Below are 16,459 nucleotides of genomic sequence, written 5' to 3' on the forward strand. Positions count from 1 at the left end.
TATTTATTTCTCCCATAAACCCCGATTCATTCATTCCTCGGTGGGTCATACGAGCGGGATGGGAAATGAAGCCCAAATAATGTAGATACATTACGAATATGCATGGATCATCTCAATTCAACTGCCCGACTCAAGTCAACTACACATAAGAGTCGCGAAGCTCAAATTGATTACAGACACACAAACACGTTAACGAAAGCAATATTAAGGTATTAGGTACATCGAAAAACGCTTTACTATTCGTTGTGATCGCTTAGATGACGGAGAGCGGAGTGCAGTTAACACCGACGAGGCCGTCTGACTCCATGTCTTCACAACAGACAGGGGTATTCTTGCACTCATCTGCAGAGTCATGTTAAACTAAAATAGTCGTGAACAAGCTTACTTACCTTCCACAGCAACTCCAATCAAAAGTGGAACTTGGTCGCAGTTGAGGCCGACTTGGGAGGCGATGTCGCCGGTTGAGATGAGGGCGTCGTTCTTGCCGGTGCTCTCTTGGGCGTCCTTGTTCAAGGAGCCTTGGCAGTGTGAGATGGTATCAAGCTACATATTCTCATACTTACAACAACTGATAGTGCCAGTGTTACATGAGCCGGTCTTGGATTCCCAGCCAGCTGAAACAGAGGCGATGAGGGCGGTGGCGAAGACAGTTTGAGCGATCATTGTGAGTTGAAGTGGAATTGGTGTTGTAGAATAAAAGGTTGGACAGCGCTCACTTTTTATACCCCAGCTAAGATACTAAATTAAAGGCGCACTAAAGACGTACTAAAATGTAGATGAAAATTTAGCCGAAGAATGAATGAAATCAAGGAGGAATGAAGAAAGAATGAAGAAGAGATATGAATAAAGATGTATTTCCGCGCCAGGTATAACAAACGAAGCTGTTGAACCTACTTACATTTCTACGAACGGTAGCTGGAGTTTTGTTAGTTGATAGGTGAGACAGTCGCAAGCACATCACCCACTCTCCATTAATAGTAACATCTTGCTATAGTTAGCATGTCTGTAGCTTAGTATATACGTAATACACTCACATTCCTGCATTGTCGACGTTAGCAAGAGCAACAAATACCTAAAGCACACCACTCACATGAGACAAATCGCAAGTCCAGTACCTAGCCGTCTCCTCACCGATGCACAAATCGATGTGAATATCTAAATCTTCCATCTTGAGCACCTCCGCGGCTCTAGCCTCATCGACGGTCTCGGGTTCGCCGTTTGTGAGAAGGCGAACATCTGGTGAACCGTCTGTCGGTCTGAATTTCACTGTGACTTTAGAAGGATCGATTGGAGGATCAGATGACTGCGAGGGTATTCCAGAAAGGGGTGCGTAACCCACGGCGCAGAGGATTCTACCCCAATTAGCGTCTTGGCCGTAAAGGGCAGTTTTCACAAGGGAGGAAGTAGCGACGGAGCGCGCAACTTGTCTAGCCAAACTGTATGATGGCGCATTATCGACGTTGACGGCGACGAACTTGGTGGCACCTTCGCCATCTCTGACGACGAGCTGTGCGAGATCTATAGCGAAGTCAGTCAGCTGCGTTTGAAACGAGATTAGGTCATCGCCGCTGAGCTTTTCACCGCCCTCGGCTCCATTAGCGAAAGCGAGGACAGTGTCGTTGGTCGACATGTCCCCGTCTACTGAGATAGAGTTAAACGAGCGGTCAACGACATGATCGAGTGTTTGCTGGAGGTCTGTGCTGGAGACGGGAGCATCGGTGGCTATTACACCGAGTAGAGTACCGTGTGGTAATCTAGATATTGTGCTAGGTGGACCCATATGCGGATGGATCATACCCGCACCTTTATCGATACCAGCCACTCGCACGCTTCTGCCGCTTGGGAGACGCAATAGACTAGCGCGCAGCTTAGGGAAAGTATCAGTGGTCATGAATGAGCGTGCTAGATCCATCCAGCTGTGCTCGTCTTCTCTCGTGGCGTGGAAAAGAGGTGCTATGCTACCAGTGATGCGTTTTATAGGAAGCAGTTGTCCTATAACGCCTGTACTCATAACGAGTGTGCTGTTATCCCGCCCTAGCTGATCATTAACGGCGGTTGTCATCGCCTGTGCATCAATCATCCCCTGCTTCCCCGTCACCGCATTTGCACAGCCAGAATTCACAATCAGCGCAGAAGCACCGCCAGAGGATCTATGCTGTACCTCGCTCGACCAGACAACCGGCGCCGCTTTGAAAATATTCTGCGTAAACGATGCGGCCGATACGCAGCCTGCGGAGGATGATTGAAGGATGCCGAGATCGAAAGCGCCGTTCTTCTTTATTCCACAATGGAGGGCACCGGCTTTAAATGCCCGCGGAAGAGAATCCCGGGAAATTGAATGAATCAACTTTGCTTTGTTTGGTAAATGACTCATGGAAGTATATATAAAGTAAATATGAAACAATTAAATTAAATTATTTTAAGTAAAATTATCATGGAATTCTAATGAGTGTGTTTATAGTGAGTGTTTTACTGTGGATACTTGAACGCGTATTTTGAGCGCTCTCTCAGTTTGGCTCCGTTGTAGTAGAACCAAAATGGTACAGCGCATAATACTGTAGCTATTGCTGCTAGCAATGTGCAAGCATACTGAATTTGCATACCAGTAAACATTTGGTCAACGAACTTTTATCTTTGTTAGTGAAAATCTTCTCTCTATCTATTTTACACTCACCAGTGGGCATACTGCACCAACTATTGACCGCGTTATAGTGTTGGCTGCGAGCGCTGATGCTGAGAATGTGACATAAGTCGACGCGAGATAATTAAGGAATGACATGAATATCATCACGATTCCGAATCCCAGTGGGATTCCAGCTGCCATTGGTGCTTGCCAAGGGATCGACTCTTTATATCCGGTCCATCCAAGCCACCATAATCCAATAGCAAATGCGAATGATCCAACGTGTAGTGTTGGCTCTAGACGCATCTCAACTGGTGGTAGCTTCTTTGTCTCCCTAGCCACCCTCTGGTATCGCCTATCATAAAGGATAACAACGATGAGGAAGAATCCAATTCCGATTGCAATAGAGATGAATGATAATCCTGAAATACCAACAGAGAAGCCTTGCACGCCTCTGAAAATAAGCGGAAAGGCTTCAAATGTCATGTAAAGTACTCCATATACGATAGAGATGTAGATTGAACTGAAGATAACGATTGGTTCGGTTACTTGCAAGCGTAGTGGTCTAGTCAATGACGTCTTCAAAAGCTGTCCAATAGGTGGACGATTCTTCTCTGAAGCGCAGTAGTACCGCATGTCACCAGTTTCCTTACGCAGCTTCTTTGCACGCCTCTCTATGATAGTTGGGCCATAAGTTTCCGGAAGAAAGAAAATAACAAAACAGAGACAGGTAAATCCAAAGATTAGACACGTGTAGTAGGTCCACTGCCAGCCTCTCGAGCTACCAACATCACCATACTGCGCTTCGAAACCACCAAGGATTGGACCGAGGACGGGACCGAGGAAGGGTGAACAAGCAAACGTGGCTAAAGGAATACCAAGCTTGTCGAGAGGCCAAATATCAGTAACGACACCACCGGAATTAGTAAGTGGACTAGCTGCAGCTGTGCCCGTGATGAGTCTGCAAATAAGCAAACACGTAATGTTCGGAGCGAGTGCGCAACCAATGGTGACAGTAGTGTAAACAAAGAGAGTAATAATGAAAATGGGTTTCCTACCCCAGATTTCACTAACCGGCGCCCAGAAAGAAGGACCAACGACGTAACCAAAGAGGAAGAGGGTGATTTGTACTGTAGCAGTTTCCTGGGACACGCCAAACTCCTGCATGACGTTTTGCAAGGCTGAGGAAGGGATACTGGAGGCGAGGGTGCTGTTAAGGATGAGGACGGAACTGAGCATGGTGCAATGCCACTTGTACCAAGTCTTCCAGTTCTTTGGGTTGTCAGGATCACCTGGCGTGAACTCAACAAAGAAAGGATCCTTCTCATCCTTGTTTTGTACAGCAGCCGAGTCATTTACAGCCTTTTCGTCACCTTTTTCGACGTCCTCCTCACGGCGTTCGATGACAGAAGCGCGTGTGGGAGAGTTGTTTTTAGTGTCTGTCGTGGCTGCAGCGTCTACATTGTCTACATTGTCTGCATTGTCTGCAGGGTTATTCAACAACGTGCCGTGTTCAGAATCTGGCATTTGATGCTTGGGCTTGAGGGAACTGGCACGCTTTGAGATATGATTTGAGACGCTGTCCGCTAAATTAATATGTGATGAACGTCCAAGGCATTCCTTACTTCAAGCTCGCCTTACGTTTAGGTACATTCTGCGGCGCTGAAAACGATGCACGGGAAGCATGTGATCCCGGATATTTAATTTCGCTCACTCCTGATAACGTCGAAGGCCGGCGCTGTACCTCGTTTGAGAAATCAACAAAGTCCATCCGGATTTTTGGTTTGCCTGTGACTTTGGCTGTCGCTGTGGCTGAGGCGGTACAAACGTCTTTGCCAGCCTCGGCCAGTGAAAATTTCTGTTGATCGTCGGCTAAATTAAAATAATATTTCAATTTTTATACAAGCTATTTTAAGTTATAAATTCTGTTTCCTGCACATTCCGCGCACATTCCTCCAATGCCGATGCCGAACCGGTGTTCCGGGTATGTGATGTTTCATTCGACATTGAACTGCGTATTTCAATCAATTTTAATTTTTTAATTTACACTCTTTCCACTTTATTTGCTAATTTTTTTCTTTCCTAGCCTTTCTAGCCCTTCTTATCCAGAGAATGGCTGACGGCTAAGCATCGCGCGGCGTGAGGCGACACTTGGTCCCGGGAATGTATAGCCCGAATCGAGCGAATAAATGTTGTTAAGAGCGATACTTTCTTCAACGTCGGCGTCTGAATATCCAGGCGGGAATGAAATCGTCTCGCCACTCAATCCACTTCCACCGCCTGCAATTTCAATAGTGCTGCAGCTAGGATAAAGTTCTTGTGGAATAGATCCGAGGTTATCAATCTCATTTCTAATCAAGTACGTTCCATCCGCCGTACTCGTTGGGATTGTTGCTGACACGGGATTCCCATTCGTCAGCTTCTCCTGCTCCCATGTGCCATCGTCATCAGTGATTCCCTTCTCGTCGATTTTGTAAAAGTCAATTGAGTTTGGATCACATGAAGACCCTGAGCATTTGCCGAGGTACGTGATAACCGGACCTTTCTGTTTTTCTTTAGTAACTATGTCTTACTCTTACTAACGCGTTATAACTCACGGTATGTGGCCAGGAAGAACTCCAAGTGAACTCGACTGTGTCCCCAGCAGTAGCAGAAGCAGAGGAGCTAGGTGCTGTCGCTCCAGGTCCACATGCCAGATCAGCGTTGCCCATATTGTTAGTCGTCGCTGCTGGCCCATTGTTGTCCACTTGCCATACAGGCTCTGTTCCAAAGTCTTGCCCACCAATTACTAATTTTTCGACCACTCCATGCGCGGTTACAGGCAGCGCGAGTGCGGCGACCAGCGCAGCGACTGAGATTGAAGACTTGTTGAACATCTTTTTTCTGTGTGGTGTGTGGGTGTGTGTGGATGAGTTTACGTGGTATTTGATCAACATTTTAACTTTGGAATGCTCCATTTATAGCCCACTAGTCTCCTTCTGCATTTGGCAATTCCTGCTTTCCTATTAGGTAATGGCTGCGACTATGACCTAAATCCGTGGATTGTACCTACGGCATTCAGTTAAGCGCAGTTAAGTTGCCCGTGGCTGTGCCGTGGTTGATTATAAAATTTTCAACCTCATGCCATGTTTATTAATACAAATTCGCGTGCTTGGGTGCTGCGTGGTGGCTTTTTTTGATAAATAGTATAAGTTTGTTTTGTTTATTTGTTATATTGTTTTTTTTTTTTTTGCAAGATGAGACTTGTCCTACACCTTGGCCACACCTCTCCGGAGTTTGTTGAGCGAGTTGATGAAACTGGTGCGCGAGTTGGTAGGAGTGGAGTAGGTGGCCTTGGAGTGTGGAGGTGGGCCTTGGTCGAGGTCTTGAGAGGGTTGATGTGGTGTGTCTGCAACTGTATCAGAAACAGCAACATCAGCACCAGCACTCTCAAAAGCACTCTCAGCAGCACTCTCAGTGGCACTCCCATCAACACTCTCAGCAACGTCGCCCTTCTGTTGCTGTCTCGCTTCAAACTGAGCCATATGGGATTTGGATATGTGGATAGTGAGTGATGACGGTGGTATGTATATCTTAGACGTCCGCGTGTACTTGTTACCCAGGTCATCTGCTATGACATACAGATAGAGGTCGTCATCATTACGCAGTCCGCCAGAGCGCTTCATGTACCTCCTCTTGGCACTCTCAGCGACCCTGATAGCTGTTTGCACGGCCGCGGATTCGGGTGCGTGGAGGGTTATGAAAGAGTTCTGGTCAAGCATGGCCATTGTGTTGCGTACCTGCGCTTCGAAATCGAAATCCGGGGTGATGCTGAGGGTGTTTGAGGAGGGTGTTTGATTGGTGGGAGTAGGTGGAGTAGAGTTAGGCGGTATACTTACGACGTCATCGTTGCTGATATCGATAAAAGTGAAAATTGAGCAAAAAAGTACAATTTCAAGCCCGCGTATGTCGTCAATGTCCATGCGGGCTATATTGTAGTCTAAAATGGTGAAAGTGGCAGGAGACTTCCTACTGCGAGGAGTGAACTTGGCTATTTCGATGCTGGGATCTGGTTTGCGCATCAGGGAGCAGTATATCGAACCGAGAAGACCCTTGTGCCATTGTAGGTGGTGTCCCTCGAAACGGGCTGACCACTCAAAACTGATAGTACCCGTGTATTCCAGTTCCACTTGACTTTCTGGCTGGTAGAGATTTATAGTCTTCTTCTTGGCTGCTGGACCTGTCTCTGTTATTACATCTGCCAGATGAGAATTGCTGAGTGCGTCCTTCAACGCAAACGCATACTCGCTGGTACACTTGGCCAGCACTCTAACATAGAGCGCTGTTCCCGATTCATGGGAAATATCCGTGTATTTGAAATTCTTGTCCTCCACTCCGCTCCTCAGATGCGTCGTGTAGATGCTCTTGCTCCTGCTCATCGTCGATCGAGTTGAAGGGGCGCTGTGCGGTGCCGAGTGATGCTGTGCAGTGGGGAAACAATTTCATTTTAAATTATAATTCCTGGTTTTTGTTTGTGTTGCTGCTGCTTACCGCTGGCTGCTACTGCTGTATCTACAACTCCTTCTCATCCCAAACCACCATGTCTTTCTCAGATAAAGACAAAAACTGGGACGATGGCCTCGACGACGCTGAGGCTGAGATGGACGAAGACAGCGTGGGTGTATTCTTGTTCTTATCTCTTGTTCTTATCTCTTATTCTTATCTCGTGTTCTTATATCATCTCCCAGCAATCCACAAGAGATGCAAGCATATTCGTCGTCGACGTCGCCGGCGGGATGCTCGACTACCCGCCCAGTGAAATTCCCAGCGACAGAGTCGAAGAAGAACTCCCACTTCTCCACCGCACGCTCAACGCCATCTTGAAATGCCTCAAGAGGAAGGCATTCAACTCCCCGAATGATTTCGTTGGAATCGCCTTGTACAACACCCAGCACACACAATCTGACAAAGATGCCTCCGACGTGAGAGAGCATGTCTACTGCTTCCAGCCAATCGAGCAGCTCAACGGTAACAACATACGCAAGCTCAAGAAGCTTGTTGATAGTGCGTGGCGGTGTTCATTACAGCGTTTTTTAAACATTCCCCTCACAGGCGCCCACGACGATCCTGATCTCTTATCGCGCAAATTCAAACCAGCTACTTTCCAAGGCAGTCGCACTAGCATGCCTATTGGGAACCTGTATATGAGCTGCAATCGATTCTTCAGAAACAAGTGCGTCTTATGTCGTCATCGGCTCACACTTATCAAAGTCACAGCCCCCACACAAAGTCAGCCACTAAGCGCATTTTTCACGTCACTTGCAATGACCAGCCTAACAAAGGCGCTCCTTCAGAATGGCTCACTGCGACACAAACAAACGCCAACGTGGGTGGATTGGTCGTAGCACTAGCACCTAACACACCTTCTAAATCCCTCACAGGACCTCAAAGAAGCTGGAATTTACATTGAGCCCTTCTTTATAGCTCCTCCTCAGCCCAACTTTGACACACCGACTTGTTTCGATGCCAGCTTCTTCTACACGCAAGTCCTCCCCAAGACAGATTCAGACTCATACTCCAATGAGAATCTCCCCAACTTCTCTATGGTCCAAGGACTGGCCAAGTTCAACACGCTCGAGGAAAAATTGAAGAAGCTGGAGACGCCAAAACGCACATCATTCACGCACAAGTTCGAACTGGGCGCGAATTTGACCATCTCCGTCAAAGGCTATCGCACCGTCGTTGACCAAAAGTACTTCCCTTATGTGTTAGTAGCGGAGAATAAACACGGCGAGCTCGAGCTGACTGAGAAAGAGACTCGACTGAAGAATAATCTCGATGAGTCAGTGGAGCGATCAGAAACAAATAGAGGGTTTATTATTGGCGACAAGAGCAGCAATCCGGTTGTGGTGGGTGATTTGTAAGAGAGGTTGTTTATTCGCCCCACTAACATAAACAAACACATCAACAGGTCACATGCGACACTAAGGCATACAACAGTCTACGCTCGTTTGACCTCCCCGTAGGAATGAAGCTGCTCGGTTTCCAGGACTTGGATACTCTCTCAGTAATGCACAATGTGAGCAGCGCTAGCTTTATATACCCCACCGAAGATATAGTCAAAGGTAGCACGAAGCTCTTCTCAGCTCTGCTTAAATCATGTCTTAAGAAGAAGAAATTAGCACTAGTGAGGGCAGTGATGAGGAAGAATGCAGGACCTGTGATTTGCGCACTCATACCTCAGGAGGAAGTGGTAGATAACCAAGACGGATCTCAGATAATGCCCAATGGATTCTACCTAATTCCTCTCCCATTTGCAGATGACTTGCGCAGCCCACCCGACGTCATCAACGCGAAAGCTACAGAAGATCAAATCGAAGCTAGCGCAGCATGGCTTAAGAAGCTACGCAAGAAGTCCGGCTACGATGCCAACGAGTATGAGAACCCATATTTCAGACTGATGAGGAAGAATATCGAGTCACAGGCACTCGATGAACCGATGGATGAGGATGATATAAAGAAGGATAAGACACTGCCACCTGTGGAGCAAATGGAGAAACGGGCAGGTAACCTCATTGATAACTGGAGAAGAACGTGGGATTTCAAGAAAGAGGAACCAGTCAGAGTAAAAGAGGAGGAGGAGGTTGGATCACAGAAACGCAAGAAGGACGATGTGACCGAGGTTGGGATGGATGACGGACCCTTTTTGGAGAAGATGCGTTCTAACCAACTCGAAAAGTGTAGATTGGATGAACTCAAGAGTTTCTGTAGAGCAAACCATCTCACAGTGCAGGGGAGGAAGGCAGAACTGATAATGCGCATCAAAGAGAAGCTTACGAGGAGTTACGGGTGAGTTAAATATACTACTAACTATGTTGTACAGTACGAGATATAAGAATACATGGCGTGTTCAAGGAGTGTTTGATTAAACAGCATATGGCTTGTGAGCAAATGTTTTGTTCCAATTCTCCGTCTGTGCTTTGTTCTTGCTGATTTGCTCCTCAACATCTCTCTCGGCTTTCTCGGCACGCTCTTTGAGTTTAGGAATGTCGTCTTTGGTGTAGAGCGGGGCAGGCTTTTCGTACTGGGTGATATGGTGTGGACTAAAGACCTCAGCCATGAGCTCGTGATTCAATCTGAATCTGGAAATAGCCAAGTCTCTATGAGAGAAGCTGTCAATCTGTTCATAGCTATCGTTGGACTCGACGAGAGAAGGTCTGTTGAGGCGTTTGAAAGCCTGCTGTCTTTGCGTGTATACGGCTTGTTGTTGGTGCTGCTGAGCCTGTGCTTGAGCCTGCTGTTGCTGTTGCTGCGCCTGCATCTGGGCGAAAGCCTTCTGACGTTGCTGCTGCTGTTGCTGTTGCTGGGCCTGCACTTGAGCTTGAAGTTGTGCGTGCTGCTGCTGTTGAGCTTGTTGTGCGTGGAGTGCGTGTGCGTGTGCAGCGTGTTGCTGTTGCTGTTGCTGTTGTTGTTGTTGCTGCTGCATTGCCATAATGATCTGCTGCTGTGCCATCTGCTGTGGACTCATCTGCTGCTGCTGGGGCATAGCGTTTGGGGGTGCACCTGCAGCAGCCTGGGCCATCATCTGCTGGTACAGTGCTAGCTGCTGTGGATCAACCTGGTTTGAAATATTTTCTAGGTTGTGTCAGTGTGCGTCTGAACCTCTTTCCTCTTCCTCACGCTGGTTCATATCGTGGTCAAGAAACAAATAAGAAAACAAAGACAATTACAAAATAAATAATAAATACAAATTATAATTTTCATTTATTTTCAAATTAGCTCCTTTTCACGTACACCACTTGCCCCACTTGCTATCTTGTGCTTAATCTTGCTGCGATAAGCAACGAGGTACGCGGCGTAGAAAATCCCAGCGACGCCCAAACCTACTCAGCGCAGAAGCCATTTTACTCGAGGTGACTGACTCATTACTCCTCTTAAAAGGCAGCCTGCCAAACACACTCCCCCGCACTTCTGCAGATAATGTACGAAACCGTTATAATCAACTGCAGCGTTTATCCCATTCTCCCCACCATCATACCATTACAACGCGGAATACGCTTCCCTGGCGTGAGCCTTGGTCATTAGGTACATCTGCTCAGACACAGCGACATCCCAGGTCTCGGCTGGATATAACTGCAGATCAGCGTAACGCATTTGGAAAGCACCATCGAAGCACATCCCACCACTCACTCTGAGTTCTAGACGCGTACTGTGGTTGCGAGACACGTCTGGTAGTGGTATTATAACATTTAGTGGGTCTTTTATACCCGCAGACGTGCTAAATGACTGTGTGGTGTGCCAGTGGAGTTGTGAGTAAGCTGTCTTCACCTTACTTCTGCAACTGCCACTCGTCAGCCATGCAAAATCAAAAGTACTTTACCAAAGAACCCACTGGGTACGATATTCCTCTTCCAATACTCAAATTTAACCCCTTTACACTCCACCCACAGCAGTATGGTTGTGGATTTGTCCATGGGATGCTGCTTGCTTTTCAACGTGATTCCAATGTGTGCTATCTCGTTAGCAAGTATTATGGCTTTCTTGAGCGATGGAAGGGCTTTGATTGGGTTTGCCTGGGGTGTTGGGGGATGAATTCATCAATTAGAACTCCCCGCGAGCTTGTGTAGTGTCAGCATCTGCAATTGCATAGGTGTCTCCAAGTACCTGAAAATCTTCTCCCATCCTATCAAACCGACGGTGGTGATGATAAGGGACGTCGAGGCCACAGCAATATTAATACCGAGCTGACCCGCAAATGGGAGTATCTCGTCAAAGAAACTGCCAAGTGGTGTCCAGCTGCCCTGTCTGCCGTTGGCTGAAAGATTCTCATATAGCGCCCAAATACTAGACCAAGCTAAGGGGAAAATAGAGATGGGTAAGCTGCAATGGAAGTCTTGAATAGGCATTAATAGAATTAACTAGATCAGTGTTACGAATGGCGTTGCCAAGGAGAGTGAAAAAAGGATAAAAATTTCGGCAAAGTTTGTTTGACCAGTTGCTGAGTGGACTTGGCGCAGATGACTGAGTGCTGTCCCATAGCTAAAAACAAAGCTTGAGGTAGCAATAAGCGGGTGTTTATGGACAAAGTGATAATTATGTTAGACAGGAGTAGGATAATGGCTATGTTTAGCAGTGGACCCAATGAGAATATAGATTTTAGGCCTGTGCTGCCAATAAGAAAGTATTATGGTGTATAGATAGACTTTGTAGGCATATGTTTCAAGTTGTGTAAATCCATGTTGATGGTTCTTAGATAGGAATTTGCGTTTAAATTACATTTTAAACGATTCAATAAAACTGATAGACCATATTTAGGAAATATATTCCACCGCCCATCCTCCCTTATCTCCAAACGATCGTCATCGAATATGCGGGAACACGGCGACGACGCAGAGGATACACAGACACCATTCATCGACAGCAGCTACAACGGCGATAACAGTGATAACACTGCTTCCACTGATACAGGCACTAATAGCAGTACACCGTTCGTGTATGCCAAATGGCCACAGCCAGAGCCCTTAATGAAGAAACTACATCGTATTCTATCTGATCATTTGAAGTTTGTTGGGGCTGGAATCATTGCAGCCGTCAGCTACATTGATCCAGGCAACTGGAGTGTCGATTTCGTAAGCAGCAGCAGCGCAAATAGCAACACAATCTAACCACAATCAAGGCTGCTGGCTCCCTTTACGGATACAGCTTACTCGGTGTCGTTCTCCTTGCAAGTCTGGGCGCCATGTTCTACCAGATACTGGCATGCAGACTCGGTGTCGTCACTGGAATGGACTTGGCCCAGCATATACGCCTACAGCTACACGACAGACACCCAAGGCCCGTTCTATGGCGGTGGCTTGCTCTATATCCCCTTTACGTCCTCACTGAACTCTCTCTCATCGCAACTGACTTGAGCGAGCTGCTTGGGTCTGCTATAGCCCTCAATCTGTCAGTTGTTGGCCACGCACAGCGAATACTCTATCTAACACTCCCTCAGCATATTCCCTTTTATGCCTCTCTGGGTTGGCGTCTGTCTCACTGCACTCGACGTACTCGTCATTCTCGCCATGTACAACCCAACTGGCAGCTCACGAAGCATGCACATCTTCGAAGCCATCATCGCTGTCTTGACCCTCACCGTTTTCGCCTCTTTCGCCGTCCTCGTTGGTAAAGTCCACCCTGAATGGTCTCAAGTTCTGCGCGGTTTCCTCCCCAGCAAGCTCGCGTTTGAACCTGGTGCGACCTACATCAGTATTGGGATTATAGGTGCAACGGTTATGCCTCACAGTCTTCTCCTAGGCTCTAATATTGCTACAGCTGAGAGATTACACCCGAAGCGGTCGCCAGCATCTAGCATAAGGGAGAGCAGTGACGAAGACAGGTTCTCACTCAGCAGCATAGAAGACACTCAAACACCCCTAGAATACGTTTCTAAAGCTATGAAACAAGACCCTGATTACGAGCCATCCCCGCGCATCGGCGACGCAGACGTTTATGATGGAGGTCCTGGTCGACTACCATCCATCCTAAAACACCTCACACATGGCAGTTGGGATATAGCACTCTCGCTTATCACCATCGCCGTACCTGTGAATGCAGGTATTCTCATCGTCGCCTCGGCAACCTTCTTCAATAACCCTGATAGAAGTGGTAATGGCGTTGCAGATCTTTTCGACGCTCACAATCTCATTATGACTTATGTCGGTAAACCATTCGCTTTCATCTTTGCTTTCGCTCTGCTGTGCGCTGGTCAATCTGCATCTATCACTGCAACTCAAGCTAGTCAGGTTGTTAGTGAGGGCTTCATCAAATGGAGAAGTCCACCAATACTCCGTCGCCTAATAACCAGACTAATGGGTATTATACCCTCTCTCATTATAGCCGTTGGAGCTGGCAGAAGCGGGATTGATCAGCTCCTCAATTCTTCCCAGGTCGTTCTCTCAGTTATGTTACCATTCGCTATAGGACCTTTGATATATCTCTGCGGAAGGAAGGATGTAATGAGAGTCTGGAATCCTACAGATGAAGGACAGTCTACTTCAACAACTAATCTACTTGATGCGTCGAGATTGGGTCCTTCTCATTCTCATCGTAGAACGCAATCTCAGTCTTTGGATGTCGATGGATATCAACAATTTCAGCTCTCTGATCAGCTTCAACTGAACTCAATTGGTCAGTGGGTTGATTTGCGTCCTCCACGGTATATAATGATCACCTCTTGGATAATTTTCGCAGCTCTTTGTGCGGCTAATGGTTTCATAGTCGTACAATTCTGCCGGGGTAAAGAAATATAAGGCATCAACCATCATAGAACGAGTATTGTCATAATACATTATACACGCACATTAGACGCACGCTAACAAATCATTTCTATATATGCTTCGATTCATGTGCATAGTATCATACAGAACAATCAAGTCAATCATCACGCACATACTTATTGAGAAGCTTGAGCACGACGGCGACGCAAGTCACGTTCCTCAGTGATGGTGAGCTTAACACCACCACCCTTTGGAAGTGAAACCCAAGACTTTTGTTGGCCAATAACGAAAACGTTAGTCAAACGAGTAGCGAATTGACGGTCAACTGGATCTCTCAAGTGGACAATGTCGTAACCACCCAAGTGACGCTCACGGCCAATGATGGCACCGATACGACCTTGGTTACGACCACCGGTAGCCATAGCAACGTGACCAGTGTCAAACTTGACAAAGTCGACAATCTTGTTGTTGATAAGATCAAACTTGACAGTGTCGTTGACCTTGATCAATGGGTCTGGGTAACGGATGGTACGGCCGTCGTGGGAGACAATGTAAGGAACACCACGAGCACCGATGGCAACCTTCTTAACCTTGAGGAGCTTGAATTGAGCCTCCTCATCGGTGATACGGTGAACAGTGAAACGACCCTTAGTGTCGTAAAGGATACGGAAGTGTTCGCCGGATGCTTCAACGGAGATGACATCTTTATGCGTGTTAGAGTGAAGATTTTCGGTACATAAGAAAATTCTCACCTTGGAAACCAGTTGGGTAGGTTCTGTCAGTACGAGCCTTGTTGTCGATCTTGATCAAACGTTGTTGGAGAATGGCCTGGACCTCATCGCTAGAAAGAGCGTACTTCAGACGGTTTCTGAGCAAAATGGTCAAAGGCAACGATTCACGGAGCTTGTGTGGACCTGGGGATGGGCGAGAAGCCTATAAGGGTTAGCAAACCTCCTGTCAGCTTCAACGAGCTCTGTGTGCTGAATTGCAACCCACGTAAGTGCCCGAGAGCTTGTCTAACATCCATGAGGATGGAGCTGCAAGACGCTTGAGGTGCTTCTTTGGACCACGTGGCTGTGTCGTTGTTAGCTGGCTGTTGTTTAATTTTTCCTCCTCTCACCATTCTGACGGTTGCTGAGAAACCTGAGAAGCTCCGTCTCTCACCTTAAATTTGAATTTGCGAAAATTTCAAAAAATTGAAAATTATGAATTATTTTAGAATTTCACTTGCAGGTGCTTCTAGGAGAGGCTTCTCAAGCACTGCACGCAATCTCAATATCCCAGAGTCTCCGTTTAGCAGATTCGTCAATGTCCTCAGAGAAGAGCTACGTAAGAACGCTGAATTCCAGGAGAATTATAAGCAGCTTTCTGGTGAGGCTGGCAAGGTGCAGGACTCGGAAGCTATGCAGAAGGCTAGAGACGCGTACCAGCGAGCAACTATCACGAATTTGATGAAGAACAACCCAAGGCTCAAGGCTGCAACCGATAACCTTAGAATGAACGGTGGAAAGGTTTCTGAGGGCGTTGGTGAGGCTCTCAAAGGTATCGAAAATACCGAGGCTTTCAGGGCCCTCCTCAGAGCCACAAATGCTGCTTCAACTGCTGTCACTTCCGCCACTGCTCCAATTAGAGACACTGAAGCTTACAAATCCTTCGCTGAAACTATCTCAGATGCTCTCGATGATACCAGTAGAGGTGGTTACGAAGACCGTGAAGCTAGAAGAATACGCAGACAGAGACGTCTAGCTAAGGCAGGCAAAGACGGTATCGCCAAGAAGAGAGTAAAAAAGAATGAGGAAGCGGGTGAGTCTGTTGTCCTCCACGAGAACGCAAATGCCCCTTCAAAGTGGCAGGAGTACAAAGACAACTCCTCATTTTTCCAGCGTGTAGCAGATATGTGAGTTTGATTCAACACACACAAACAACCCTTACACTCTATATAGGCGTGAACAATACCACGAATCAGAATCACCAACTGTCTTAGCAATGAGATCTGTCACTGACAGGATTGGTGGTTTGTTCGAGGAGAACGAAACCGCACGCGTGACAAGAGCTTTCAAGGCTCTCGACCCTGGCTTCACTCAAGACAGTTTCCTCGTCGAGCTGCGTGAATACATCGTCCCAGAAGTTGTTGATGCCTACCTCAACGCCGACAAGGATGCTCTTAGAAGATGGTGCGGAGAGGCGACTTACAATGTCCTCTGGGCTAGCATGGAAGTATACCTCAGCAAAGGTCTTATATCTGACAGTAAAGTTGTCGATATTCGTGCAGTTGAAATTACCAAAGGTCAGATGTTGGAAAATGATGTACCCGTCTGGTTGGTTATCTTCCACACTCAAGAAATTCTCATGTTTAGAGACGCAAAATCGGGCGAAGTCGCCGTTGGTACTGAAGACGGTGTTGAACAAGTTGCATATGTCGGTGTATTCACCCGTGTTGAAGATGAATTGGAGGATGAGTTGACCGGTGGTTGGAAAGTCATCGAAATGGCAAGAAGAGGACAGAAAGCTTACATTTAGATTGCTACTTTGGATTGCACATAAACATTCACTCCCTACTCAGACGCAGACATACACATCCACCCAGTACTCCACTACT

General features: G+C 47.0%; 11 protein-coding genes across 11 annotated transcripts; 3 read left to right on the top strand and 8 right to left on the bottom strand.

The window, feature by feature from the left end:
• Window positions 1–253: 253 nt before the first annotated feature.
• Window positions 254–663, bottom strand: J056_001754 (Fruiting body protein SC1; the record flags this gene model as incomplete). The annotated part of the gene is made up of 3 exons (XM_009271382.1): window positions 254–342; window positions 390–518; window positions 564–663. The coding sequence occupies 3 exons, from the start codon at window positions 661–663 to the stop codon at window positions 254–256; spliced, it is 318 nt and encodes a 105-aa protein (XP_009269657.1).
• A 239-nt stretch (window positions 664–902) lies between these two features.
• Window positions 903–2,374, bottom strand: J056_001755 (uncharacterized protein; the record flags this gene model as incomplete). Its single annotated transcript, XM_009271383.1, has 4 exons — window positions 903–915; window positions 966–984; window positions 1,029–1,038; window positions 1,091–2,374. 4 exons carry the CDS (start codon window positions 2,372–2,374, stop codon window positions 903–905), a joined length of 1,326 nt encoding a protein of 441 aa, XP_009269658.1.
• Window positions 2,375–2,469: 95 nt separating this feature from the next.
• J056_001756 (Polyamine transporter 3) lies at window positions 2,470–4,394 on the bottom strand (the record flags this gene model as incomplete). The annotated part of the gene is made up of 3 exons (XM_009271384.1): window positions 2,470–2,625; window positions 2,675–4,202; window positions 4,249–4,394. The coding sequence occupies 3 exons, from the start codon at window positions 4,392–4,394 to the stop codon at window positions 2,470–2,472; spliced, it is 1,830 nt and encodes a 609-aa protein (XP_009269659.1).
• Window positions 4,395–4,724: 330 nt separating this feature from the next.
• J056_001757 (Cellulose-growth-specific protein) lies at window positions 4,725–5,499 on the bottom strand (the record flags this gene model as incomplete). The annotated part of the gene is made up of 2 exons (XM_009271385.1): window positions 4,725–5,168; window positions 5,221–5,499. 2 exons carry the CDS (start codon window positions 5,497–5,499, stop codon window positions 4,725–4,727), a joined length of 723 nt encoding a protein of 240 aa, XP_009269660.1.
• Window positions 5,500–5,871: 372 nt separating this feature from the next.
• On the bottom strand, window positions 5,872–7,041 carry J056_001758 (uncharacterized protein; the record flags this gene model as incomplete). The annotated part of the gene is made up of 1 exon (XM_009271386.1): window positions 5,872–7,041. One exon carries the CDS (start codon window positions 7,039–7,041, stop codon window positions 5,872–5,874), a length of 1,170 nt encoding a protein of 389 aa, XP_009269661.1.
• A 161-nt stretch (window positions 7,042–7,202) lies between these two features.
• J056_001759 (ATP-dependent DNA helicase II subunit 1) lies at window positions 7,203–9,455 on the top strand (the record flags this gene model as incomplete). The annotated part of the gene is made up of 6 exons (XM_009271387.1): window positions 7,203–7,277; window positions 7,351–7,666; window positions 7,715–7,835; window positions 7,880–7,988; window positions 8,044–8,511; window positions 8,574–9,455. The coding sequence occupies 6 exons, from the start codon at window positions 7,203–7,205 to the stop codon at window positions 9,453–9,455; spliced, it is 1,971 nt and encodes a 656-aa protein (XP_009269662.1).
• A 72-nt stretch (window positions 9,456–9,527) lies between these two features.
• On the bottom strand, window positions 9,528–10,292 carry J056_001760 (uncharacterized protein; the record flags this gene model as incomplete). The annotated part of the gene is made up of 2 exons (XM_009271388.1): window positions 9,528–10,237; window positions 10,283–10,292. 2 exons carry the CDS (start codon window positions 10,290–10,292, stop codon window positions 9,528–9,530), a joined length of 720 nt encoding a protein of 239 aa, XP_009269663.1.
• Window positions 10,293–10,642: 350 nt separating this feature from the next.
• Window positions 10,643–11,508, bottom strand: J056_001761 (uncharacterized protein; the record flags this gene model as incomplete). Its single annotated transcript, XM_009271389.1, has 4 exons — window positions 10,643–10,888; window positions 10,936–10,943; window positions 10,995–11,159; window positions 11,211–11,508. The coding sequence occupies 4 exons, from the start codon at window positions 11,506–11,508 to the stop codon at window positions 10,643–10,645; spliced, it is 717 nt and encodes a 238-aa protein (XP_009269664.1).
• A 462-nt stretch (window positions 11,509–11,970) lies between these two features.
• J056_001762 (Manganese transporter pdt1) lies at window positions 11,971–13,893 on the top strand (the record flags this gene model as incomplete). Its single annotated transcript, XM_009271390.1, has 3 exons — window positions 11,971–12,231; window positions 12,279–12,547; window positions 12,597–13,893. The coding sequence occupies 3 exons, from the start codon at window positions 11,971–11,973 to the stop codon at window positions 13,891–13,893; spliced, it is 1,827 nt and encodes a 608-aa protein (XP_009269665.1).
• A 143-nt stretch (window positions 13,894–14,036) lies between these two features.
• On the bottom strand, window positions 14,037–14,983 carry J056_001763 (40S ribosomal protein S4-A; the record flags this gene model as incomplete). Its single annotated transcript, XM_009271391.1, has 3 exons — window positions 14,037–14,563; window positions 14,613–14,774; window positions 14,857–14,983. 3 exons carry the CDS (start codon window positions 14,981–14,983, stop codon window positions 14,037–14,039), a joined length of 816 nt encoding a protein of 271 aa, XP_009269666.1.
• An 82-nt stretch (window positions 14,984–15,065) lies between these two features.
• J056_001764 (uncharacterized protein) lies at window positions 15,066–16,380 on the top strand (the record flags this gene model as incomplete). Its single annotated transcript, XM_009271392.1, has 2 exons — window positions 15,066–15,757; window positions 15,804–16,380. 2 exons carry the CDS (start codon window positions 15,066–15,068, stop codon window positions 16,378–16,380), a joined length of 1,269 nt encoding a protein of 422 aa, XP_009269667.1.
• Window positions 16,381–16,459: the final 79 nt, after the last annotated feature.

This window comes from Wallemia ichthyophaga (genome assembly GCF_000400465.1).
Source record: "Wallemia ichthyophaga EXF-994 unplaced genomic scaffold scaffold18, whole genome shotgun sequence".
Lineage (NCBI taxonomy): Eukaryota > Fungi > Basidiomycota > Wallemiomycetes > Wallemiales > Wallemiaceae > Wallemia > Wallemia ichthyophaga.